The 26,663-nt window shown below is 44.0% G+C and overlaps 1 protein-coding gene across 1 annotated transcript in view; it reads right to left on the reverse strand.

The window, feature by feature from the left end:
* LOC135220856 (E3 ubiquitin-protein transferase MAEA-like) overlaps positions 1-26,663 on the reverse strand; it is a 213,275-nt gene that overhangs the window by 130,999 nt on the left and 55,613 nt on the right. The window contains 1 exon segment of the mRNA XM_064258420.1: positions 15,351-15,442. Coding sequence (XP_064114490.1) covers positions 15,351-15,442 — 92 coding nt within the window.

The raw sequence follows: 26,663 nt of genomic DNA on the forward strand, positions 1-26,663 counted from the left end.
GTGGCTAAAGAGTGCATGGGAAGAAGGACTAATAAAAGTAGACGAAGACCCAGAAATATACAGAGACAAGAGAATGATAGACAGAACAGAGGACTGGCACAACAAACCAATGCACGGACAATACATGAGACAGACTCAAGAACTAGCCAGCGATGACACATGGCAATGGCTACAGAGGGGAGAGCTGAAGAAGGAAACTGAAGGAATGATAACAGCGGCACAAGATCAGGCCCTAAGAACCAGATATGTTCAAAGAACGATAGATGGAAATAACATCTCTCCCATATGTAGGAAGTGCAATACGAAAAATGAAACCATAAACGTATAGCGAGCGAATGCCCGGCACTTGCACAGAACCAGTACAAAAAGAGGCATGATTCAGTGGCAAAAGCCCTCCACTGGAGCCTGTGCAAGAAACATCAGCTACCTTGCAGTAATAAGTGGTACGAGCACCAACCTGAGGGAGTGATAGAAAACGATCAAGCAAAGATCCTCTGGGACTATGGTATCAGGACGGATAGGGTGATACGTGCAAACAGACCAGACGTGACGTTGATTGACAAAGTCAAGAAGAAAGTATCACTCATTGATGTCGCAATACCATGGGACACCAGAGTTGAAGAGAAAGAGATGGAAAAAATGGATAAGTATCAAGATCTGAAAATAGATATAAGAAGGATATGGGATATGCCAGTGGAAATCATACCCATAATCATAGGAGCACTAGGCACGATCCCAAGATCCCTGAAAAGGAATCTAGAAAACTAGAAGCTGAAGTAGCTCCAGGCCTCAGCAGAAGAGTGTATCCTAGAAACGGCACACATAGTAAGAAAAGTGATGGACTCCTAAGGAGGCAGGATGCAACCCGGAACCCCACACTATAAATACCCACCCAGTCGAATTGGAGGACTGTGATAGAGCAAAAAAAAAAAAAAAAATAATAATAAAATAATAAAATATGTGGCGCCGTGGAAGAGTGGGTTAGGTCGTCAATTGACTGGTTAAGCAACATTGGGTGACCGCTCTCCTCAGTGTTGATTCCTTGGGAAAGAATCTTTACCATAATTTCCTCAGTCTACTCAGCTGTAAATGAGTACCTATTCCTGATGGGGTAGGGTCCAGCTATGGGTTAAATAGCAAAACTCAGCAATGATGGAAAGAAATGAAGGATTAAACGACAACGACGTAAATGGAGCCTCTGGCAACAGAGGAACCACCACCACGACAGTAACCAACAACCAGAGACTGGAGCTACAGAAGCAAACCAGAGGAAGAAATGGATGAGAGAAGAAAATAAGGAAATATGGAGATGCTACATCAGAAGGTTGGTCAACATCTGGAATGAGAGGAATAACATCCCCCAAACAGAGCAGAGGCTGGCAGACCAAGTAAGGAACATAAAGAAAAAGAACTGGCTCTCCCCAACAGAAAGAGAGGAACTTGAAAGGGAAATGACGCACGGCAACGAATTACAAGAAGACGAACTGAGAGATGATGCCACAGAAGATGACGGGGATGATGAGGTATCCAACAATGAAACACGAGGAAACACCGACGAAGTAACAGACAGGAGGGAATGGGATGAAATGATCAGACAATGGATGAAGCCAGACACAGAGAGAACAAAGATCCCCTCCATGAAAGCCTACAACACCAAGAAATTAAGGGAGAAAACAAGTGAGGTCAATGAAATAATGAGACTAATACACACCACCAATATCACAGAAACAAATAACTTGACATATGCAGGAGCAAGATTAGTAGCAGAACTGATGGGGACACAAACACCAACACCACCAGCACAACCAACCCAACAGAAACCAAAACAGCAACTGCCTTGGAAAAGGCGCCTGGAGAAGCAAATCATGGTGATGAGATCCGACTTGAGTAAACTGAAAGAAATGGCAGAAAAAAGGCTAAGAAGCAAGAAAACAAGGGAGGAACTGAACGAGAAATACAAAGTACACGAGAGGGGACTAAACAACACAATAGAGGATGTAAAACAGAGGCTTAAGGCCAAAGCACATAAGATCCAACGATACATGAACAGGAATAAGGGATACCAACAGAACAAACTATTCGGAACCAACCAGAAAAGACTATACAGCCAACTAAGAGGGGAAGACAACCACCAAGAAATTCCTGAAGCCAAACCAAGTAAGACTCTGGGAAAACATATGGAGCAATCCGGTATCACACAACAGACACCAGCTAAAGAAAATGCCCAACTGGAAAGCCCCAGGTCCCAATGAAGTCCATGGATACTGGCTCAAAAACTTCAAGGCCCTACACCCAAGAATAGCAGAACAACTCCAGCATTGTATCACAAATCACCATGCACCCAAATGGATGACCAAAGGAAGAACATCCTTAGTCCAGAAAGACGAGAGTAAGGGAAATATAGCCAGTAACTACAGGCCTATCACCTGCCTACTAACAGGTATCATCAGCGAAAGGCTATACAACTACCTAGAGGATACAAACACCATCCCCCACCAACAGAAAGGCTGCAGAAGGAAGTGTAGGGGCACTAAAGACCAGCTCCTCATAGACAAAATGGTAATAAAGAACAGTAAGAGAAGGAAAACCAACCTAAGCATGGCATGGATAGACTATAAGAAAGTCTTCGACATGATACCACACACATGGCTAATAGAATGCCTGAAAATATATGGGGCAGAGGAAAACACCATCAGCTTCCTCAAAAATACAATGCGCAACTGGAAAACAATACTTACAAGCTCTGGAATAAGACTAGCAGAGGTTAATATCAGGAGAGGGATCTTCCAGGGCGACTCACTGTCCCCACTACTCTTCGTAGTAGCCATGATTCCCATGACAAAAGTACTGCAAAAGATGGATGCTGGGTACCAACTCAAGAAAAGAGGCAACAGAATTAACCATCTGATGTTCATGGACGACATCAAGCTGTATGGCAAGAGCATCAAGGAAATAGATACCCTAATCCAGACTATAAGGATTGTATCTGGGGACATCAGGATGGAGTTTGGAATAGAAAAATGCGCCTTAGTCAACATACAAAAGGGCAAAGTAACAAGGACTGAAAGGATAAAGCTACCAGATGGGAGCAACATCAAACACATAGATGAGACGGGATACAAATACCTGGGAATAATGGAAGGAGGGGATATAAAACACCAAGAGAAGAAGGACACGATCAGAAAAGAACATATGCAGACTCAAGGCGATACTCAAGTCAAAACTCAATGCCGGAAATATGATAAAGCCTAAATACATGGGCAGTGCCAGTAATCAGATACAGCGCAGGAATAGTGGAATGGTCGAAGGCAGAACTTCGCAACATAGACCAGAAAAATACCAAATTTGTAACTAATTTGTATTTTTCATAACTAACAAACCTGAGGTCTTAACATTAGGATTTACTAGCGCCAAGCTGGAAACCGGTAGAATTAAAATTACACTTGTGAGATCCAGGGACTATTGGCATCTATACCAGGTCACGGGGCATGTATACCCAGAATGCCCACGGCTACCTGTGACCCACCAGTTATATTTCTAACCCAGTTTAGACTGCTAGAGGGGTGGTTCGAGGTGGGCCTTTACCTGTTAAGACCTCAGGTTTGTTAGTTATGAAAAATACAAATTAGTTACAAATTTGGTATTTGTTCATATACGGAACAAACCTTCGGTCTTAACATTAGGATAGACTTAATTATTGGAGGGAGGTAAGTCTCTACAACTGACTGGGAGTTTGCCACCTTATCCATTTCCCAATATATAGGGAAATTCTTAGAGAATGGACAATGAACCTAGAACCAAAGATATAAGCGGATCTATTGGTTTTCCCCATGGGTGTAGATACCATTCTATGGTTTACTCTGTCCCTTGCAACTGGATCCACCTTCACCCCTCTCTTCCCTATTATCTAGAGGTGTGTGTTGCTACTGAAAAGTATATCATAACCTAAGATAGCTTCACAGTATGGCTGACCACCTCACCTGCATCTAGTCCGTTCCAGCACATGACGGTACTCTCCTTCATATTGCCCGTAGTTAAAGGAGTACAAAGAAAGTAGTAAAGAAAAAAGACCAGTCATCCCATTCATTCTACTTTCATACCTTCATCTTAGACTAGACGCAAACTGACCCGCCAGGGGCACTGGATGAGCTATATCACTTGTTGGGCCGCCACCACTGGACCCAAGGAAAAAGTGTCCAAGGATCTATGGGCAATGTCTCAAATAAAATGAGGTGAAAGTTGTTTGGCGTTTCCACACACCAGCTTTCAGAATTCTATCCACAGACATGTTCTTCTTAAATGCCAGAGAAGCACTCAAGCCCCTGATGTCATGAGCTCTAGCTCCCACCTGGCTATCTGACCCTCTGTCTTCTCCCATATAAGCATCTCTGATCGTCTCCCTTAGCCAAAACGATATTGTATTCCTGGACACTTCCTTCTTGTTCTGTCCTGTACTTACGAACAACCTCCAGCACCCCGGCCTTAGGTGCCTTGTTCTCCTTAAGTACTCCCTTAGGTGCCCTGACGGGGCACAGGAGCATCTCATCTTTGTCATTGTCTACAAAGTCTGCCAAGGAAGGTTATGGTAAAGGAGATCGAATCTGCCGTCTACTATTGTTGGGTTTTGGGTCTTGGCCACGAATTCTGGGACAAACTCAAATACCATTGACCTCCAACCTCTCGAGTGCTTTTATGAGATGACAGGCCATGTAGCTCCCCCACCCCTTTTGTTGTTGAAGCCAGGGCCAATAAGAAGACTGTCTTCTGCCATATAAGCATCTCTGATCGTCTCCCTTAGCCAAACGATATTGTATTCCTGACACTCCTTCTTGTTCCGTCCTGTACTTACGAACAACCTCCAGCACCCCGGCCTGAGGTGCGTGTTTCTCGTTTAGTCTCTTTGTCATTGTCTACAGCCTGCCAAGGAAGGTATGGTAAAGGAGTCGAATCTGCCGTCTACTATTATTGTTGGGTTTGGGTCTTGGCCACGAAATTCTGGGGACAAACACTTCAATATACAATTGACCTCCAATCCATCTCGAGTGCTTTTATGAGATATGGACAGGCCCATGTAGTCCCCCACCCTTTGGTTTGGTGCCAAGCAGGGCCAATAAGAAGGACTGTCTTCAGGGTCGGGTAGGGGTCCTATCCGTGGACTGCCTTAGTGTTCGAGGGGGGTTTTGTCAGACTACTAAGTACCCTGGTCAGATCCCAATCTGGGGCTTTTTTAGCTCCTTTGGTGGGCATGACTGTTCAAAGCTCCTCATCAGCATGGCCAACTCCCATGAAGACGAAATGTCCACTCCTTTCATTCGTAAGACTGAGGCTAGAGCCGCCCTGTACCCCTTCACTGCAGATACAGACATATGCTTTTCTGTTCTGAGATATATCAGAAAGTCTGCTAACTGCTGAAATAGTGGTACCGAGTGGAGACAAGTTCCCTCTACGACACCAATCACAGTATGCTGACCACTTTCCTTGGTATACTGTCGCAGATGATTTTCTGATATTTCCTGCCATCTGAGTTGCTGCTTTCTGCGAAAACCCTCTCGCTCGGAGGAGATACTTGACAGTCTCCACCCGTGAAGCGATAGGGACTTCACCGACTGGTGGTATCTCTCCATGTGTGGCTGACACAGTAGGTTGCTCCATGGGGGTGGGTAACTCTCTCGGCATATCTACTAGGAGTTCCAGTAGGTCTGGAAACCACTCTGCCTTTGGCCATAACGGGGCTACCAGGGTCATCTTGAGGTTCTGAGACCGCATTACCCTGTTCAGAACCTGACGGATTAGACAAAATGGAGGAAATGCGTACACGTCCAGATTGTCCCAGGGGTGTTGTAGCGCATCTTCTGCTACTGCCTCTACGTCTGGGGGACTACTGAACAATACACTTCCAACTTTTGTTGTACCTGGTTGCGAATAGGTCTATGATCGGTCCTTCCCACAACATGAGCATCCTGTCCACTACCATGTTGGGGTTCAGGGACCACTCCGTTCCCGAAAGAAATCTGATCCCTGCGGCTCAACTTGTCGGCCACTATGTTTCTTTTTCCCTTTTTCCCCGAATATACCTGGCCCTGATGTCTACCAGGTTCTCTATAGCCCACTGATGAAGTTGAACTGTCATCACATGTAACTGTCGGGAAACTAGGCTCCTTGTTATTTGTTTATATAAGCTACTACTGTGGTGTTGTCTGACATCAATACCACTGAGTGTCCCTTTACTCTCTCCCTGAATTCCTGTAGAGCTGAAAGAAACGCTGCTTTTAACTCCAGCACGTTTATATGGAGTTCTCTGTCCTTGCAACTCCATTTTGCTGACACCTTCAACTCTCAATATGGGCTCCCCAGCCTTCTAGTGACGCATCCGAGAACGCAAGAGGTCTGGAGAGGATTGTTGAAGGGGGAACACCCACTGTCAGATTGTCGTCGTTCACCCAACCACAGCAAGTCTTTCCTTACTTCTGCCGACAAGGGGAAATTTGCCTCGTACGGGTGATCTACTATTGGTGACAAAACTCCTTATCCCCTCCCATTGTAGGACCGAAGGTGTAGCCTGTGTGGTACTAGCTTCTCCAGGGAGGTTAGGATTCCCAGCACCACCTGCCACTGTCTTGCTGGCCTGTGTCTGTTTTCCCAGAAAAGGCATTCACCACTTGTTTGCAATTTCTCTATTCTTTGGTCTGTCGGGAATACTTTGGCTTCTGTTGTGTTCTATAACCATTCCCAGATACTCCAAATGTTGACTTGGATCCAACTGCGACTTCTCCTGATTTATCACAATACCTAGGCTGTGACAAAGCTGCAGGAGGGTCGCCCTGTCCCTGGACTTTGCTATCACCTGATACCTTATTAGCCAGATCCCCTGAGCATGCGCCCACGTCTACACAAGAGTGAACACTCTTGTAAAAACTTGAGGAGACGTTGTCAATCCGAAGCACTGGACCTTGAATTCGAAAGCTTTCCCTGCAAGACTGAAGCGGAGAAATTTCCTTGAAGACTGATGGACTGGTATCTGAAAGTATGCGTCCTTTAGATCTACTGTCAGCATAAAGTCCCCGATCCTGACTGCTTGTAGAACCGTTTTTGGAGTTTCCATCTTGAAACTGGTTTTCCTTATAAACAGATTCAGCGTTGACAGGTCTATTACTGTCCTCCACTCCCCGTTGGCTTTGGGTGGGTACCAGGAAAATCCTGCTGTAGAAGCCTTTTGACGGACTGCATACTTGTTTCCACAGCTCCTTTTTCCATCATCTTCATCACTTCGTCCTGAAGAATAATGGCCTTCTGAGATTTGTGGGCATAAGCGACGTGGGGTAATGGCTGATCTGTCAGGGGCGGGGTTACCTCGAACGGGATCAAATACCCGATCCTGAGAACATCCACCACCCACTGCTCTGCCCCTAGTTCCTACTACACCTTCCAGTGATTTGCCAGGCAACCCCCCACTGGTGCGGCCGAGTGATAGAGGCGCCCATCCTATCTTCTTGAGCCTCTCCCTCTCCCCTACTGCCCCTTCCTCTGTTGTTTCTATTGTGAAAGGGCCGATGAGTTAGCCTCTGGGGTTAGAGGGTCTTGTGGCTCTAGGGTTAGGGATGTTATGTCTCACTGTCTTCTTTCGAGACATTTGCTGCTGTCTTCCCTCCAAAGGAGTAGCTTAACTGTTAGACGTTTTCCTAACTGCCTGTTGCACCAACCTATCGTTAGTGTCCATCCTTCTTCTATCTATCGCCTCTTCCAGTATGACCTCTGGCAACAGCAGTTGCGACTCCAAGATATCCCCATTCCTCATCGCTAACAGGGAATCCAAATCCACATTGCGGCTTAGTCTAGCCACGCTGCATCTCTCCCTCCTTAGCAGGATATTTGCCCAAACATTGGCACTTACGTTTGTCAGGTACGCAATCACCTTGGAACCTGACTGTAGTAATCTAATGAACAATGATTCATCCACTACTTTTCTTGTTACTTACTTCCGAGATGCAATCTTCGCTACTGCTGTTGACCAAAGATCTAACCAAGAAGCAGCCTGAAAGACAGAAGAAGCTGTTGCTTCTAACTAGCAAGCCTCTTTGGACGTCATTGAAGGGCACTCCATTTTAACCTAATCCAAGGTTAATCCAGGCCTTAATCTGACAACATTAGGGTTCACTTGTCTAGACAGCAAGGGACCTTCGGTGTCGTATAATATTTCCTTTGCTTTATCATTGGAGGGGGAATAATTAAATAATCTATTAGATCTTAAGGAATTATCCCTTCCTGCAATCTTTGCGTTTACGTGTTGCAAGACCGAATCCGCATGACTCGAACAAGGCAATTCATACGACACCTTGGTATCCCTTTTTAATCCAAATGCCATGTCAATTTCAGGCGGAAGCATACTGGCCGGTGTTTTGTTCTGTCTTCTCCGAAAGGTTATTGAATTGACGAATCAAATCAATCACTCTGCATACGAGGCCAGAAACTCTTTGGTTTTCTCCTTCCTCCGCTCTAATGTACCATTCTCCGTCACAAGGGATGTTGTCTCGCCCCTATCTTCTGACAGACTGGTTCCGGAATTCCACGGCCGCCTGCTGCCCCTACGGCCGCGGTCTCTTTGATCTTTGCTGGCCGCCGTTGGCTCGATCCAGGATAGTCAGCAGGGGAACGAGAACGCCTCACTCTTTCTCTGCTCACGGATCGAGAGCAAGAATCTCGTCTAGATCTCCAAGATGAAGGCTCCCTTAAGACAGATATAACTTCGTCTCTATTAGTATTGGTATCGTTTATGAGCGTCGGAGAACTCGGCCTCGACCTTTCTCATCCAGACGGACACTGCCTTCCACGAACGTATCCACGAGGTTGCCAACTCCCTATTTTTCGTACTTTTAATAGGAGCCTTATCGTCCTTCGTACGTATTTTGAACGGCCTTACGGGCGAAACTGGGACCTGCATTCTATCCTCTGCTGCACCTTTCGCCGCCAACGTCGATTTTACCAGCGGTATCGTAGTTTTTGCAATCCGAACTGGCAACTCCGCATCGGCCGCTAGTCCGTCGGCCGTCGCCTCTCTCGCTTGTTCGGATTCTTGCGAACAGGCTTCGTCTGCTAAACCTTGTGCTTAACCCTTAAACGCCGAAGCTGTAAAAAAAAAAAAAAAAAAAAAAATGTCTCCCGTGTGCCGGAGACGTTTCAGAGTGAGCGCGGGAGCGGACAAAATATTTGTTTCAAAAAATCATAGCGCGCTTAGTTTTGAAGATTAAGAGTTCATTTTGGCTCCTTTTTTTGTCATTGCCTGAAGTTTAGTATGCAACCATCAGAAATGAAAAAAAAAGAAAAAAAATATCATTATCATATATAAATAATGCGATATAGATAGCGCAAAAATGAAATTTCATATATAATTGTATTCAAATCACGCTGTGCGCAAAAACGGTTGAAGGTAACAAGTTACTTTTTTTTCGTTGTAATGTACACTAAATTGCAATCATTTTGGTATATAACACATTGTAAAAACGATAAAAGCAAACACAGAGAAAATATCACAAAATAATGCATGAATTCGTAACGTGCGGACGTAAACACATATTTTTTTTTGTTTCAAAATTCATAAATCTAAATATTGTCCTAGACTTCCAATTTCTTTCAAAATGAAGACAAATGATTGAATATTGCTATACTGTAAGAATATTAGCTTACAAATGCAGTTTTCGACCATATCTGACGAGTTAAAAGTTGACCGAATGTCGAATTTTTTTTATATATTTTTTTTATATGCAATTATTTCGGACATAAGAAAAAGCTACAACTTTCAAATATTTTTCGTTTTATTCTACATGAAATTGCGCACGAGTTTCATATATAAAACTCTATGAAATGCCTAATATGAAATGGAGCAAATATTCCAAGAATGGGACTTACAAATTTCGGAGATTTGTGGCGGAGAATCCGCGCGCGGAGGGAAGGAAAATTTTTTTTTTTAAATTCACCATAAATTTAAATATTGTGCTAGAGACTTCGAATTTGTTTCACAATGAAGATAAATGACTGAATATTACTAGCACTGTAAGAGTTTTTTATCTTACAATTGCGTTTTTCGACCATTTCAGTAGAGTCAAATTTGACCGAACGTGGTTTTTTTTCTATTTATCGTGATTTATATGCAAATATTTCGAAATGAGAAAAGCTACAACCTTCGACTATTTTTTGTTGTATTATACATGAAATTGCACACATTTTCATATATAAAACGTTATGTAACGGCTAATTTAAAATGGTGCAAACATTACCACAATCGCACGTATAATTTTTTCGGAAGAGTTACCGCGCGGACGTAAAGAAAATGTTATTTTTTTCATAAATCAACCATAAATCGAAAATATTGTGCTAGAAGACTTCCAACTTTGGTTGCAAAATGAAGGGTAACGTCTTGAATATTACTAGAATATAAGCGTTTTAGACTTACCATTGCGTTTTTCGACCATTTCGGTAGAGTCAAAATTGACCGAAGGTTGAAAATTTGTCACTTATCATATTTTATATGAAAATATTTCATAATTGATAAAAGCTACAACCATGGGTTTGTTTTTAGCTGTATTGTGCATGAAAATGCGCACATTTTCATATATAAAACTTTATGTAACGGCTAATTTAAAATGGTGCAAACATTACCACAATCGCATGTATGATTATTTTCGGAAGAGTTTATGCGCGGACGTAAGGAAAAAGTTTTTCATAAATTCACCATAAATCGAAATATTGTGCTAGAGACTTCCAATTAGTTGCAAAATTAAGTTAAATGATTGAATATTACTAAAATATAAGAGTTTTAGCTTACAATTGCGTTTTTCGACCATTTCGGTGGAGTCAAAGTTGACCGAAGGTTGAAATTTTGGCACTTATCGTTATTTATATGAAAATATCTCAAAACTGATAAAAGCTACAATCATGAGTATTTTTTTGTTGTATTCTACATAAAAATGCACACATTTTCATACATAATAGTCCATGTAACGGCTAATTTAAAATGGTAAAAAAATTATGTCAAAGTGACGAAATTTCAATTTCGAGATGTGTCACAGATACTTTTTAGTGCTGCAAGAAAGAAATTCGCGCTTGCGCGCCTGCGTAACGATTGTAAAACAAAACAACACCTTGATCCGGTGAACTCCAGCATCCCCAAGGCGCGTGATTTAAGAGTTTTCGGCTGGTAGGCCTAAAAGTATTTTTCCGCGAATTTTAAAAAAAAAAAAAAACTTTTGTATGTCGACGTAAAATACGTCCAGTCGGCACCCGAGAGGACAAAAAATGTCGACGTAAAATACGTCCAGTCGGCGTTTAAGGGTTAATAGCCACTGACTTCCCGACCTTCCTGCTGACTTGGATATGACAGTCTTGGTCTGAAGATGAAGAGTTGATTCTTCTCCTCTTAGCCCGAGGATCCGCCAGGAACTCCCGAATCCTCCTCTAACGCTTGACTGGCGCTCGCCTGACGTTATCGGACTTAGCGATGACGCCGAACAAGAGGAAGAAGACGAAGAAGGCGAATCACACTTTTTCTTTTTGTCTCTCTTATTCATTCTCTTCTCTATATCCTGTAATTTCTGCATTACAGTTTGCATTGACGTAAGAAGGCGTATTAGCGTCTGGGTGCAGCGAAATAGGCCGAGAAGCAGTCTGTGACGTCATCACGCTGCCATATCGGTGTGACGTTATGTTGTGATGTCATCCCTCTCGTAGGGAGAGACTGAGAGGTTTCTGCTGGCAACCGCACATTTGCTGCCAAACTACCTCCCACGTTCTGCATCGCTGTAAACACCGAGTTTGATGGCGTAGCCGCGGCATTAATTCCCATAAATTGCAAGCCCAGGGGATGAGGAACATTCAGCGCTGCCGGACCCTGCTGGAACCGTGACGCCATATAATGAGCAAGCAGACCATCCAAGGTTTGGTACGCCTGGTAGGCCTAGCGCTGACCCACGTACCATCCAACCTATGCACTTGGGGAGCAGAAGCCTGGAACAAAGATGGCGGATCTCCCCCTCTACTTGCTGGGAACAAAGGAGAGTGCATATTATTCATAAAATTACCCAAGGCCCCTCCTGACGTTTCCGATACTGAACCGCTAGGAGAAACCGAAGGGGTATGAGACAAATCAAAAGCAGGTGGAGAAACATATGGAGCAGCCTGGTTTATTGCCGATATAAAAGAAGCCGGTAAGGTTTGGTCATCCAAAGATGGCGTCACCACCTTCCTTTTGTATTGGCTTTTCTCATAGAACTTCTTCCACTGTTCCACCGACCAACCGCGACAAACAGAACATGGATTAGTAATCGTACATACGTTTTCCTGCAATACTACACGTTGGATGAGGATCCATTGACACCGAAGTTAGGAACCTAGAACATGGAAAGCCACTGACTCCTGGGCATTTCCTTTGTCTCCTCTTCGAAACGGCAGACGATCCCGATGTTGAGGCAAAATTCTCCATCATACCACTTATACACTTTTCACTCACACTGAGCACACTCAGAGAAAGAAAAGGTAATAAGACATGAATAATGAAATGGATAAAAACGGGCAACACTGAAAACCGGCTTTAAATCAGATAGACAGTAACACGTTTCTTATCTTTCAAGGCAGTAAGAAAAAAACAATAACTGGTGGGTCACAGGTAGCCGTGGGCATTCTGGGTATACATGCCCCGTGACCTGGTATAGATGCCAATAGTCCCTGGATCTCAAAAGTGTAATTTTAATTCTACCGGTTTCCAGCTTGGCACTAGTAAATCCTAATGTTAAGACCAAAGGTTTGTTCCGTATATGAACAACTAGGAAACATATGACAATACACAAAGCACTACACCCAAGAGCAAATATGGACAGACTATATATAACACAAAAGGAAGGAGGGAGAGGACTACTAAGCATAGAGGACTGCGTCAACATCGAGAACAGAGCACTGGGGCAAAATCTGAAAACCAGTGAAGACGAGTAGCTCAAGAGTGCATGGGAAGAAGGACTGATAAAAGTAGACGAAGACCCAGAAATATACAGAGACAGGAGAATGACAAACAGAACAGAGGAATGGCACAACAAACCAATGCACTGACAATACATGAGACAGACTAAAGAACTGGCCAGCAATGACACATGGCAATGGTTACAGAGGGGAGAGCTCAAGAAGGAAACTGAAGGAATGATAACAGCAGCACAAGAACCAGATATATCCAAAGAACGATAGATGGAAATAACATCCCTCCCATATGTAGGAAGTGCAATACGAAAAATGAAACCATAAACCACATAGCAAGCGAATGTCCGGCACTTGCACAGAGCCAGTACAAAAAGAGGCATGATGCAGTAGCAAAAGCCCTCCACTGGAGCCTGTGCAAGAAACATCAGCTACCTTACAGTAATAAGTGGTACGAGCACCAACCTGAAGGAGTGATAGAAAACGATCAGGCAAAGATCCTCTAGGACTATGGTATCAGAACAGATAGGGTGATACATGCAAACAGAGCAGACGTGACGTTGATTGAAAAAATCAAGAAGAAAGTCTCACTCATTGATGTTGCAATACCATGGGACACCAGAGTTGAAGAGAAAGAAAGGGAAAAAATGGATAAGTATCAAGACCTGAAAATAGAAATAAGAAGGATATGGGATATGCCAGTGGAAATTGTACCCATAATCATAGGAACACTAGGCACGATCCCAAGATCCCTGAAAAAGAATCTGGAAAAACTAGAGGCTGAAGTAGCTCCAGGACTCATGCAGAAGAGTGTGATCCTAGAAACAGCGCACATAGTAAGAAGAGTGATGGACTCCTAAGGAGGCAGGATGCAATCCGGAACCCCACACTATAAATGCCACCCAGTCGAATTGGAGGACTGTGATAAAAAAAAAAAAATAATAATAATAATAATAATTTTTTTTGCTCTATCACAGTCCTCCAATTCGACTGGGTGGTATTTATAGTGTGGAGTTCCGGGTTGCATCTTGCCTCCTTAGGAGTCCATCACTTTTCTTACTGTGCGCGCCGTTTCTAGGATCACACTCTTCTGCACGAGTCCTGGAGCTACTTCAGCCTCTAGTTTTTCTAGATTCCTTTTCAGGGATCTTGGGATCGTGCCTAGTGTTCCTATAATTATGGGTTCAATTTCCACTGGCATATCCCATTTCCTTCTTATTTCTATTTTCAGATCTTGATACTTATCCATTTTTTCCCTCTCTTTCAATTCAACTCTGGTGTCCCATGGTATTGCGACATCAATGAGTGATACTTTCTTCTTGATTTTGTCAATCAACGTCACGTCTGGTCTATTTGCACGTATCACCCTATCTGTTCTGATACCATAGTCCCAGAGGATCTTTGCTTGATCGTTTTCTATCACTCCTTCAGGTTGGTGCTCGTACCACTTATTACTGCAAGGTAGCCGATGTTCCTTACACAGGCTCCAGTGGAGGGCTTTTGCCACTGAATCATGCCTCTTTTTGTACTGGTTTTGTGCAAGTGCCGGACATTCGCTTGCTATGTGGTTTATGGTTTCATTTTTCGTAGTAATAATAATAATAGGAAGCAGACCCTCTCTCAAGCATACTTTATTAAAAGTAATGGCTACTTCAGCAGTGATACTCTTGTAGAGATTCTTCACTATTTTCTGAATAGCGGCTTTTTCCGTGCTACTTAAACAAGCTAGAAGAGTGCCTATAGAGGTCATAATCAAATACAGTCAAAATTGGTGTATATATCTGAATTTTACAGATGAACTATGATATGGTATCATAGTTAATCTGTAAAATTCAAATAAATACACCAATTTAGACTGTATTTGATCATGACCTCTATAGGCGCTCTACTAGCCTGTTTAAGTAGCACGGAAAAAGCCGCTATTCGGAAAATAGAGAAGTGTAATGCTGCTGAAGTAGCCATTACTTTTAATAAAATAATAATAATAATAATAATAATAATAATAATAATATAATGATCATAACAATAATAATAATATAAAGATGAGATAATGAATGAGAGATAGATATGGCTTGGACTGTCCATCATACAACCCCTGGGAGAATAGTAAGTGATAGGATCAACTTGGCTCCTGCGGGTACCAGAAAAGTTAGAAAACCCAAAACTACTTGGATTAGAACTGTAAGAAGGCTAGAGATCAGTGAAAATTTATAGAAGATATAGCACAGGAAAATGAGAGATAGAATCTCACAAAGGCCCTTTGTATCTAAGAGTACAAGCAGTCTGATATGCTACTTTTACACTGATTACATACACAATACATAACTAACGGATGAAACACATGATCCTTAATAAATAAGTGGAAAATTAATAAAAATGCAAATAGTATAACTTACCAGTACTAGCAGGAAAAGCTATCAATGCCATACATCGCTGTACTGAAGGCACATGAGCTGGATCATGGCAATTCAAATATTTTCTTGCATGCCTATGGGACCAATAAAAATGCAAGTAAAATGAAAAGACATAACATCAAAGGCATCATGATACATTTACAACACAAATCAATAAATGTTACATAGAAAAGGGATGAATCTATTGTGTACTACTTAGTATGGATAAATTGTTAACCATTCCATAATGATTCTAGATACCTGACAAGTACTGTAAATTGTGTATGATAAAGTGTATGATCCTATGACAGGCATTTTCAAGTCACAAAACAGAAACAGAAATTTTAATCAGAACATAACATGGTCATCTAAAGAGAAGGGCTTGCTGTTTTCATTCTTTGTCACACAAACAGATCAACAATAAAAATTTCCTAAACTCTCAGGAAAACTTTAGATCTCAAGGAACTAAATACCTACATCAACAGGCAGTCCCAAGCTATTGGCAGACTCAGTTAATCGTGATCCCATTTTATGGCGCTCGTCTAGCAGCACAAAATCGGCAATTCATGACGCCATGACAGGACAAGTTTCAGTTAGCGGCGCCATAAGGTGCTGATAATAGTTATGGCACAATAGTATAACTAACAGGGGCCCCATCAACCGAAACTTGGCGCCATAAATCACTAAGTTTCAGTTAATGGCGGTTTTTGCTTATCAGCACCCAGCTGAGAATGGAACCCCCACCAATAACCAGGGACTGCCTGTATATATATGTATATCTTTATCATATCTACATGTATATACCTACATCCCATATGAGATTGAGGGAAAACCTCTACTCGTACAGAATTAATTACTGATAATACAGTCCAACCTCTTAAATTCAGCACTTTGGGACCAAACACTGTCTGATCACAGAAAATGCTGGATGATAGAAATCCTCCTTAAAAACCTACATGGAAACAAAGTCTTGCCAGTTCATTCCACATAAATATTGCTGTTTAATCGAAAGTAACAGTTTATGAATAATCACAGTCACTTGCTAAGTTTAGGGCCTTTTCAAAGTTCTGGCCTGCTCTATAAACATCGCTAAGTTGGAGCTTAAACCACTCTAAAAGGAAATTGTCAAATTCTGATTGCCTGGTACCTTTCAATGTTTCCTGGCACCTGGAACCTTTCAATGTTTTGTTTCCTGGCACTTCAAAATTTTCTGGCTTTCATTTTCAGCAATAACCTAAAATTCTGCTGCTTTTGTTTTTTTTAAAACCTGCATGTGTGTGTGTGTTTAGAGAGAGAGAGAGAGAGAGAGAGAGAGAGAGAGAGAGAGAGAGAACAAATTGTAATAGAAGTAATAGAAGCAGTAATAAAGAATAGCCAGAATGACTACCGGATTTGACGATCCCCTTTGGCACGTTGCTTGCCGGTTTGAGCAACACCGAAAACCCTTGATAAGAAAAATACAGAATACTCTATATAAAATAATAATAAATTTCATTTTCAGCTCAAGGTCACATACATGGGATATGCAAAGAATAGATAATAACATACACAATCTAGATACACAAGATAACATGATAAAAAAAATCAGCAATATCCACACTTACTGAAATAGTATAAAAGATGGTAATCAAAATAGTGGAAATAACCATAATAATATTGAAAATAGTTAAGAAAAAACATTAAAGATTATAACAATTAGAGAGTAGATTGTTTATAATTAAATTCTAGCTAGGGACCTTAGGTGTTTACAGTAGTCAGGCCCAGAAGGCTTGAGTACGAAAATTGAATGTAGCAAAACTATATACTGATAATAATCAAAGTAATAATGAAAAAATGAAAATACCAGTAATAACAATAATCGTAGCAATATAATAATAATGACAGATTCTGCAGATGACACTCTGCAAATAAAGAGATTAAGCCATTTAGAGAACAAATGCCTGATTTTTTCATCTACCTCACAATTTAAATCTTTTGCCTCACTACTTAGGATGCTTTGTATGAGCGAATTGTAGCCCGAGAAGAGTCTACTTGAGACTCAGAGGTCTGGAAAAACTAACCCCTATTAATAATAATGAGTGAATTGCTGCTATTTTGCAGTCAGATGATCTGACTGGACATTCTTTGCCTTGCATTGATTTTTAAATTGTCCAGGTGGTTGTCTGTGAACATCCATGTGGCAGAGTGGTAGCGAGGAGTGTTTGTGAGGCATCTCAAGATGTCATTGTGAACTACAGTGATACGTCTCATGGTCTCTCAGGTGTAGTTTGTCCACAGGGAGCACCCACAGATACTGTAGCAATACAAGCAGAAGAGCAGCAACAAACCTCGTTGCAATTATGTTGCCAGTTGCACATAGTTTACGACGCCTCTGTTCTATGTCTGCCGTATCCTTTAGGTCGTCCGTGATAATGTGACTCATACAGAAATTCGTGCACGAATTCCAGCTGATGACTTCTGAGGAAAATTTGTGGTTCTGCAATATGCTTAAGCAATGTCGGGAGCAGCGACATACACTGGGTCTTGGTTTCGTTGTACAGGATATCAAATTCCTCTGCATATTGGCAGTATGTGTCGATGAGTCGTTGGAGACCTTACACTGATGGGGAAATCAGTACCATACCGTCGGCATAACACTGACAGTGCATCCAATTGGGAGCGAGTTCAGTTTGACATTCAGGGCATCTGTGTACGTATTAAAAAGGTATAGTGAGAGAATGACCCCTTGACGAAGTCCGTTTGGGGAGCCGAAGGTGTACAACAATACGTTACCCCATTTGATACAGAATTACTGTATGGAGAACCAGCAATATAAAAAAAGACAAGTAAATATAGAGGTGTGCCTCTTTTATGCAGCTTCAGGTTGTTTACTCAGTCAAATGCTTTTCTCACATCTACAAAACATAAGAAAACAGAGGTAATAGTTCAGCAATTCTTTCAGTATGTAGATGCAGGTGTCGGTCGAGTGGTTTGCTTTGAATCCGAACTGGTTGCCAGTGGTGTGTAGGAAGGGGAGAAGTCTCACTAGAAGAACTGACTCAAGTATCTTCTCATTAGAAGAACTGACTCAAGTATCTTCTCACTAAAAGAACTGACTCAAGTATCCTTACTAGAAGAACGGACTCAAGTATCCTAACTAGAAGAACTGACTCTAGTATCTTCGATGCGGTAAGGAGGCAGCAAAATTGATAATCATTCAGGCCTTGTTGTCAACATCATCATCATCATCATCACACACACACACACACAAACACACACACACACACACTCCATATTATGCCAGTAATTGCCAGGGTCAGCTGCATCCTTTAGCATGTTTTTGATTAATGATATCAAGTGAACTAAGAGTGGGGAGCTGGAACAAACTGGTGAATTATGCACGCATTGAATAGGGCAGCTCGCAAAATGTAAACTGTCGGATGGCAGAATTTGAAAGCTTCTGCGCGAAGACTATTGCAGCTGGGCAATTTATTATTAGGTAGGCTGTTTATGGCATCACTGATGTTACCTGGCCTAATATGATCTGCAAAATGAAATGGACTGTTATCAGTAAGGAGGTTATCTATATCCCTTCAGGAGTCTTGATCATTTATGCAATTCAGGACATTGCTGAAGTGATAGCCCCACATACTTGAAATAGCCTCGTCACAGACTGCTTCTCCTCCTCTCTATGATAGCTTTTTAGTTTTGGGATTTATGGAATGGATAGCTTTCCCCAAAGACGAGGATAATCACCAATCCTAAATTTCTATACATTGCATTGGCTCTTTGTTGCTTTTCATTTAATCTGCAGTGCTTAAGAGCTCTCTTGTCTGTCTCATTAGTAATGCAGTGTCCTTCCCTCGGACTACCATTTTGCCTCACAGTAAAAACATTTCTCATAAATATGCACTCAGATCTTTAACAAAGTCATTCCATCCAGGTATATTATGAGTTACCTTAATGAAATCTAAAGGTAGCCCTGCCAGAGGCAAGCATTGTGGTAATTATGTTCGAATAGAATTCTTTCAGATTTCCTGTGGTGGTCTTTTCTACAATTTCTGTTAGTACAAAGTAAGGCATCTGCCAATTGAACTATTGACCACGCCCTGGTTTCCGTGGTTACCCTAGAGTATCTGGTTTCCTGTTGGTTTTTAAAATCCCAGTTTACAGCTGGTGGGCAATCAGTTAGGGCATTCACGGTAGGGAGAGATGGGGTACTGAATGACACCTGTAAAGGGATGTGATCGTAGCAAATATTGCACGTCATAATAAAATCATGAAGTTGTAGAGATGTGATGCAATGGTCCAGCTAGGAGGTTGTAATTACAGTGGTACCTCGAGATACGAAATTAATCCGTTCCGAGGCAGCCTTCGTATAATGAGTTTTTCGTATCTTGGAACACATTTTACATGTAAAATGGCTAATCCGTTCCAAGCCCTCCAAAAACACCCCATTAAATTTCATAATAAAGCTAAATTGACCTATAAACAATGAAATACTACAACAATTTGGACCATTCAATACCTAAATTAAGAATAAAAATCGAAAACCTGTAAATAAAGTGTATATTAGTGTACAAGAAATATTATTACTGTAACGTAAAATGTGGAAGCTTACCTTTCGAGTGAGGCTATCTCCGATAGTGGCGGCAGAGGAGGAGGAGGACAAACGGCAGATAACGTACGTCCGAGCAGGAATTTTCAAACTCGCGGCACACGCAGTGGGCGGCCAGGTGGTAGTACCCATTCCCGCCGCTGGGAGGGCTGGATATCAGGAACCATTCCCATTTTCTATTCATATTTTATATCATGCCGACTGTCTCCTGAGGGGAGGTGGGTGGGCACTTAATTATATATATCTGCCAGGTAAGTATGAACAAACTTAATTGTATTATAACAATAACATTTTGTTCATGAAACTTACCTGACAGATATATATATAGCTGAATCCCACCTTCGGATGGTGGGAAGAGACAGAATAGGATTTGTAGGAAACTTAAATTAAGTAGATGATGTACACCTTGGTTCCTCACCTGTTTTAAGCAAAGTAGACTCTGTGATTACTGTCACTTAAGCCTGCTTGTGCTTAATCAGAGCTGCCAGCCAGGTGGAGACCTGTAGTGCTGGTGCGCTCTGGATGCTCTGTCAACTGGGACGTGACCTCAACGTGACAAGAGCATAGAGCCATACATATGAGGGCAACGAAGCAACTGACCACCACCTGACCAACTATCCAAGACCCCCTGAACACTAAGCTAAGAGATGGGAGGTCTTCACCAAAGACTCACCACAACCAAAGAACACAACAACTAAAAACTAACCTAAACCTAACTAAGGGATAGGGAGAGAGCTACCTTCAGCCCCCAAGACTGTGTCTGCAGAAACGTATGGCCCAAGAGAACAACAGTCCTCGTATATCGTTCTCACATCTCTCAAGTAGTGTGAGGCGAATACTGAATTGCTCCTCCAAAAGGTGGCGTCAAGGATGTCCTTGATCGACATGTTCCTTTGGAAGGCAAGCGAGGTTGCGACAGCTCTGACCTCGTGAGCTTTCACTCGCAAGAGGCTCAAATCGGTCTTCTGGTAAGACGAATGAGCCTCCTTAATCACGTCCCTCAGAAAGAACGCCAAAGCATTCTTGGATAATGGTATATCGGGCCGTTTAACCGAACACCACAGATTATCTGAGGGACCTCGTACCTCCTTTGTCTTGTGGACATAAAACTTTAGAGCCCTGACAGGGCACAGGGCTCTCTCAGGTTCTTGGCCCACAAGGCTTGTCATACCCTTAATTTCAAAGCTCCTTGGCCAAGGGTTAGACGGGTTTTCATTCTTTGCTAAGAAAGTGGGACTCAAAGAGCAGACCGCATTGTCACCTTTGAAGCCCACTCGCTTACAAATGGCTTGAATTTCGCTAACTCTCTTCGCCGTCGCCAGAGCAGTTAGGAAAAGAGCCTTCTTCGTCAAGTTCCTAAGAGACGCTTCATGGAGAGGCTCGAAAGGACTCGACATCAACAGTCTAAGGACTAAATCTAAGTTCCAAGAAGGAGGCCTCGCCTGAGGTATCTTGGAAGTCTCAAATGATCTCAGGAGATCGTGAAGATCTCTGTTGTCAGTAAGGTCTAGGCCTCTGTGTCGGAAGACTGCTGACAGCATACTCTTATATCCCTTGATGGTCGGGACTGCCAGCTTCTGCACATTTCTTAAAAATAGCAGGAAATCGGCTATCTGGCTCACAGAGGTAGTGGAAGAGGAAATTCCCTCCTTTCTACACCATGCCCTGAAGGAAGCCCACTTCGACTGGTAAACAGCTCTCGAGGAAGTCCTCCTTGCGTTGGCGATCGCCTTCGCAGCTGCTTTAGAAAAACCTCTCGCTCTGGTCCAACTTTTCGATAGTCTGAACGCAGTCAGACCCAGAGCGGAGAGGTTTCGGTGATATCTTGCGAAGTGGGGCTGTCTGAGTAGATCTTTCCTCCAGGGCAACGTCCTCGGAAAGTCTATGATGAAGGACATTACCTCCGTGAACCATTCCTTCGCGCCACATCGGGCGATCAGGGTCAACCTCGTCCCCTCCGATGCCGCGAACTTCCTTACTACTTCCCCCATGATCTTGAATGGCGGGAAGGCATACAAGTCCAGGTTCGTCCAGTCCCAGAGCAGAGCGTCTATAGCGACTGCTCCCGGATCCAACACAGGGGAGCAATAAAGAGGCAACCTCTTCGTTCTCGACGTTGCAAATAGGTCGACTAACGGACGCCCCCACAGTCTCCAGAGCTCTTGACAGACGTCCTGGTGCAACGTCCATTCCGTCGGCAGGATCTGATCCTGGTTCGGCTGAGAAGGTCTGCTCTGACGTTCTGGACTCCTGCGATAAATCTCGTCAGGATCCTGATCCGTCTCGCATCTGCCCACAGCAGAATCTCCCTCGCTAAGTAAAATAGAGGACGGGAGTGTGTACCTCCCTGATTCTTTAGGTACGCAAGGGCTGTGGTGTTGTCCGAGTTGACTTGGACCACTTTCTCTGCAACCTTTTGCTGGAAGAACTGTAGCGCCAGGAAAACCGCCGCTAGTTCCTTCACATTGATGTGCCAGGACACCTGTTCCCCCCTCCAGGTGCCTGACACTTCCTCCCCTCCTAGTGTGCTCCCCATCCCTCCCGACACCGAGGCGTCGGAAAACAACACTAGGTCGGGGCTCAGAAGCTTTAGGGACAACCCCTCTCGAAACTTCCGAGGATCTAACCACCATCTTAGATGGTTCTTCACCGATTTGGTGATCAAAAAGGTCGCATCCAGATCCTCTTTGACTCTCCATTCTTCTGCTAAGAAAAACTGGAGAGGCCTGAGGTGTAGTCTTCCCAGGGAAACAAACTTTTCCAGCGAGGAAATGGTCCCCAGCAGACTCATCCACTCCCTCGCCGAGCAAGCTTCCTTCCCCAGGAAGGCTGAAACTCTCTCTAAGCCTTGCAGCTGTCGTTCCTGGGACGGAAACGCTCGAAAAGCCACTGAATCCATCTGAATCCCCAGATACACGATGGACTGTGTTGGGGTCAGATGCGACTTTTCGAGGTTGACCAGAAGTCCCAGGGACCTCGCCAAGGCTAACGTGAAGTGAAGGTCCTTCAGACACCTTTCTTCTGACGATGCTCTGATAAGCCAATCGTCGAGATACAGGGACACTCTTATTCCTGCAGAATGTAACCATCTCGCTACGTTCTTCATGAGCATGGTAAATACCATCGGAGCCGTGCTTAAACCAAAACAAAGGGCTCGGAATTGCCAAACTTTGTCCCTTAACATAAACCTCAGAAACTTTCTTGAAAGAGGGTGGATAGGCACGTGAAAGTATGCGTCCTGTAGGTCCAAGGACACCATCCAGTCGCCCGGTCTTAAGGCTCCTAGAACCGACTGAGGCGTTTCCATCTTGAATTTTTTCTTTTCTATGAAAAAGATTCAGGCTGCTTACGTCCAAGACTGGACGCCACCCCGACGACTGCTTTGGTACCAGGAAAAGTCTGTTGTAATATCCTGGTGACCCCAGGTCTAAGACCTGCTCCACCGCTCTTTTCTTGATCATTTGATCTAAAAGATCTAAAAGAACCTGATGTTTCTCCCCTTGGTATGACGGGGAAAGATCTCTGGGAGTTGTGGATAGAGGAGGAGGGTCCAAAAAGGGGATCTTGTACCCCTGTTCCACTATCTTGAGGGACCACGCATCTGTATCTCTCTCTCTCCACGCCCCCGCAAAGAACTTTAGCCTGGCTCCGACCGGCATCTGAAGGACTATCTTCTCACTTAGAGGATTTAGGTTTGGTTTGAAGGAACCTCTTCCTCTTGCAAGCCCTCTCCCTCGAGGAGCAGCTCTCGAGGGAGGAGCGCCACGAAAGGGTTTAACCTTCCTAGGAGGTCGTCCAAAAGACGACGTGGTAGGGACTGCGGGACGTCTTGAAGACTGGGCCAAGAGGTCCTGGGTAGCCTTCTCTTGTAGGCTCACTGCCAGGTCCTTTACCATAGCCTGGGGGAAGAGATGGCTCGAAAGAGGTGCAAAGAGAAGCTCCGCTTTCTGCGATGAAGAAACAGACCTAGCTGTAAAATTGCAGAAAAGCGCTCTCTTCTTGAGAAAAGCAGTGCCGAAATGAGACACTAACTCTTCCGAACCATCCCTGACGGCCTTGTCCATGCAGGATAACACATTGGACAGCTCCCCCAGACTCAACGAGTCAGGACTCCTAGATTGAAGATCCAGGACTCCCAAACACCAGTCTAGAAAGTTAAAGACTTCCAGAGTCCTTACAGACCTTTCATGTGATGGTCAATCTCCGTTGGCGTCCACGAAATCTTAGCGGTCGATAAAAGAGACCTCTTCTGTGCATCGACCAGACTAGCAAAGTCCCCTTGGGAAGACGACGGGATCTTAACTCCTACTTCTCCTTGGGTCTCATACCAGATGCCGCCTTTCCCACTGAGTCTTGAAGGAGGAAGGGCGAAAGTCGACTTGCCCTGATCCTTCCGACGTTCCATCCAATCCTGCAACTTCTTGAACGCTCTCTTAGTGGACAAAGAAGTTTTCATCTCCACAAACTCCGGAACCTTGCACGACTTAGATGACGAAAACTGAGAGGGTGGAGACTTGGGAGCTGCAGGCTGGAACTTCTCACCAAACGAAGAGCGTAACAGTCGAACCAGCACCTTGTAATCGGACACCGACGAAACTGACGGCTGTTCCTCCTCAACTGAGTCCGCCGGACTACTAAGCTCTCCTTCCTCCCGAAGAGGCAAAGGAGATTGAACCTCTGGAGAGGGCGTGCGCCCAACGGGTCCCTAGCCTTCAACAAAGGCTTTCGAGGATGACTAATATCAGCCTCTTCAAAGCGACCGACCTTCTGTCGATCCGTTAGAGCTCGAAGAACGAAGAGCGTCTTGACCGCGCTGAGCGTCAAGAGAGGCTACTCTTACTCGCTCTCGAGGAGCGTCCTTACGCTTTCCGCTCAAGCGTCCAGCTTTCGCTTTCAAAGCGTCCTTCTGGGCGCTCTCGAAAGCCTTCTCAACAGGCAAAGCGTCAAGCAAAACATCCCGCGAAGCGTCTTCAAAAGCGTCCTGCCGAGCGTCTTCAAAAAAGCGTCCTCCGAGGCGTCCTGCCGAGCGTCCTCAAAGGCGTCCTGACGCGCGGGCTGATCAGGACGTCGAGAGGGAAGAAAAGCGTCCTGTCCACGAGACTTCCTACCCGTATAACGAGAACAAGGAAGCTCCGAAGGAGAAGCAAGCGGAGACAGAGACGAATGAGGAGACGGAGAAGGGGACTGCCTCGTCCTCTTGACAGGCAGTCTAGCGTCCTTCCTACGTTTAGGCTCAACTGCTGCTGGGCGAGTCTTCTGAGCCATTAAAGCCGACAATTGGTCTTGAAGAGACACAAGAATACTCTTCGTTGGCGAAGAAACAAGAGGAGGTGAAGAGCTGCGCCTGCGAGAAGACGAGGGGCGAGGGGACGCCTCCTTCCTTCTCACAGGTACAGCAACCTGCCTCTCCGAGGCGCGAGAGAAGCGCTTCTCAGCGTCGTCCTCGGACGACGTCCTACCTCTCTTCTGTGGAGGAAACGCGTCATACGACGCAGGCGAAGACCGCAACGATAGCGAAGAGAGGGGACGTAAAGCGTCCTCCCTCGGAAAAGTCCTTCAATGGACGCGAGTCTCTCCGAGCTCTCCACCCCTTGCGCGGGGAGGGCGCCTCGGAGGACGAAAAACAGTCCTTAAGGATGCGAGCCTGAGCACGCTCCTTGGCAGCCTGGGAACTAGCAACAGGTCCTGCCGAAGGACGCCAGATCGGTGGGGACCCCCGTAACCCCTCTTGCGGCTTTCGACATGCCCCCACTCCCTGAGTTCTGGGAGTCCGACAGAGGTCTAGGCCTAGAGGCATTATGGGGCCGATCTGACGCCCCCTCCACAACACTAGGGGCACGATCACACACTTTACTTGAGCCGTTTTCTAGGGCCAACACTTTGGACTCTAGAGTGCGTAACGACTCTAGAATCAGAGAAAGGGCATTACCTTCTCCAGACACAGAACCAGGGCCCTCAGGCAACAACACAGGATTAGGTGATGCAATACTACTAGTGTTAAAATAGGAGAAATGTTACTTCCCTTACCTTTCGTAGAACCGCTCTTGGAGGAAGACCTCCTGATCCTATCAGCGCTCCAACGTAACGCCGATAGGACTCATACACCTTCCATCCATCATCAGTCAAACTTTTGCATTCAATGCATCATCATCCAACAAACAAACATGCCCCCTACACCCATACATACTGTGTGGGGGTCTACCGATGATTCGGTAGCCTCACCTTGCAATCACTCCTCACACACACTCTGAAGCTCACTGAACTTGATCCCGACATCACGTTCACAGAAAAGCCAATCCAAATCAAAAACATCCACTATCGCGTATGCCAATCCAACAATCCAGAGTCAAAACCAAAAGTCAATCCAGATACTTAGAACGAGTCAAATCCAAAAATCCTGGGCGGAGGTCTGCAAACAGGTGTTACGACCGGCGACAGAAAAAATATGAATAGAAAATGGGAATGGTTCCTGATATCCGTCTCCCAGCGGCGGGAATGGGTACTACCACCTGGCCGCCCACTGCGTGTGCCGCGAGTTTTGAAAATTCTGTCGGACTTCGGAGAATACAGCTATATATATATCTGTCAGGTAAGTTTCATGAACAAACTATAAATTAAGTAAAAAAAAAAATTTCTTTTTTTATTTTTAACTTTTTTTTTTTGTTACTTTTACGTAGGCTCTTTTTTTTTAAACAGAATTTCAACTTCATCACCGCTTT

The sequence above is a fragment of the Macrobrachium nipponense genome, chromosome 2 (assembly GCF_015104395.2).
Source record: "Macrobrachium nipponense isolate FS-2020 chromosome 2, ASM1510439v2, whole genome shotgun sequence".
Classification (NCBI taxonomy): Eukaryota; Metazoa; Arthropoda; class Malacostraca; order Decapoda; family Palaemonidae; genus Macrobrachium; species Macrobrachium nipponense.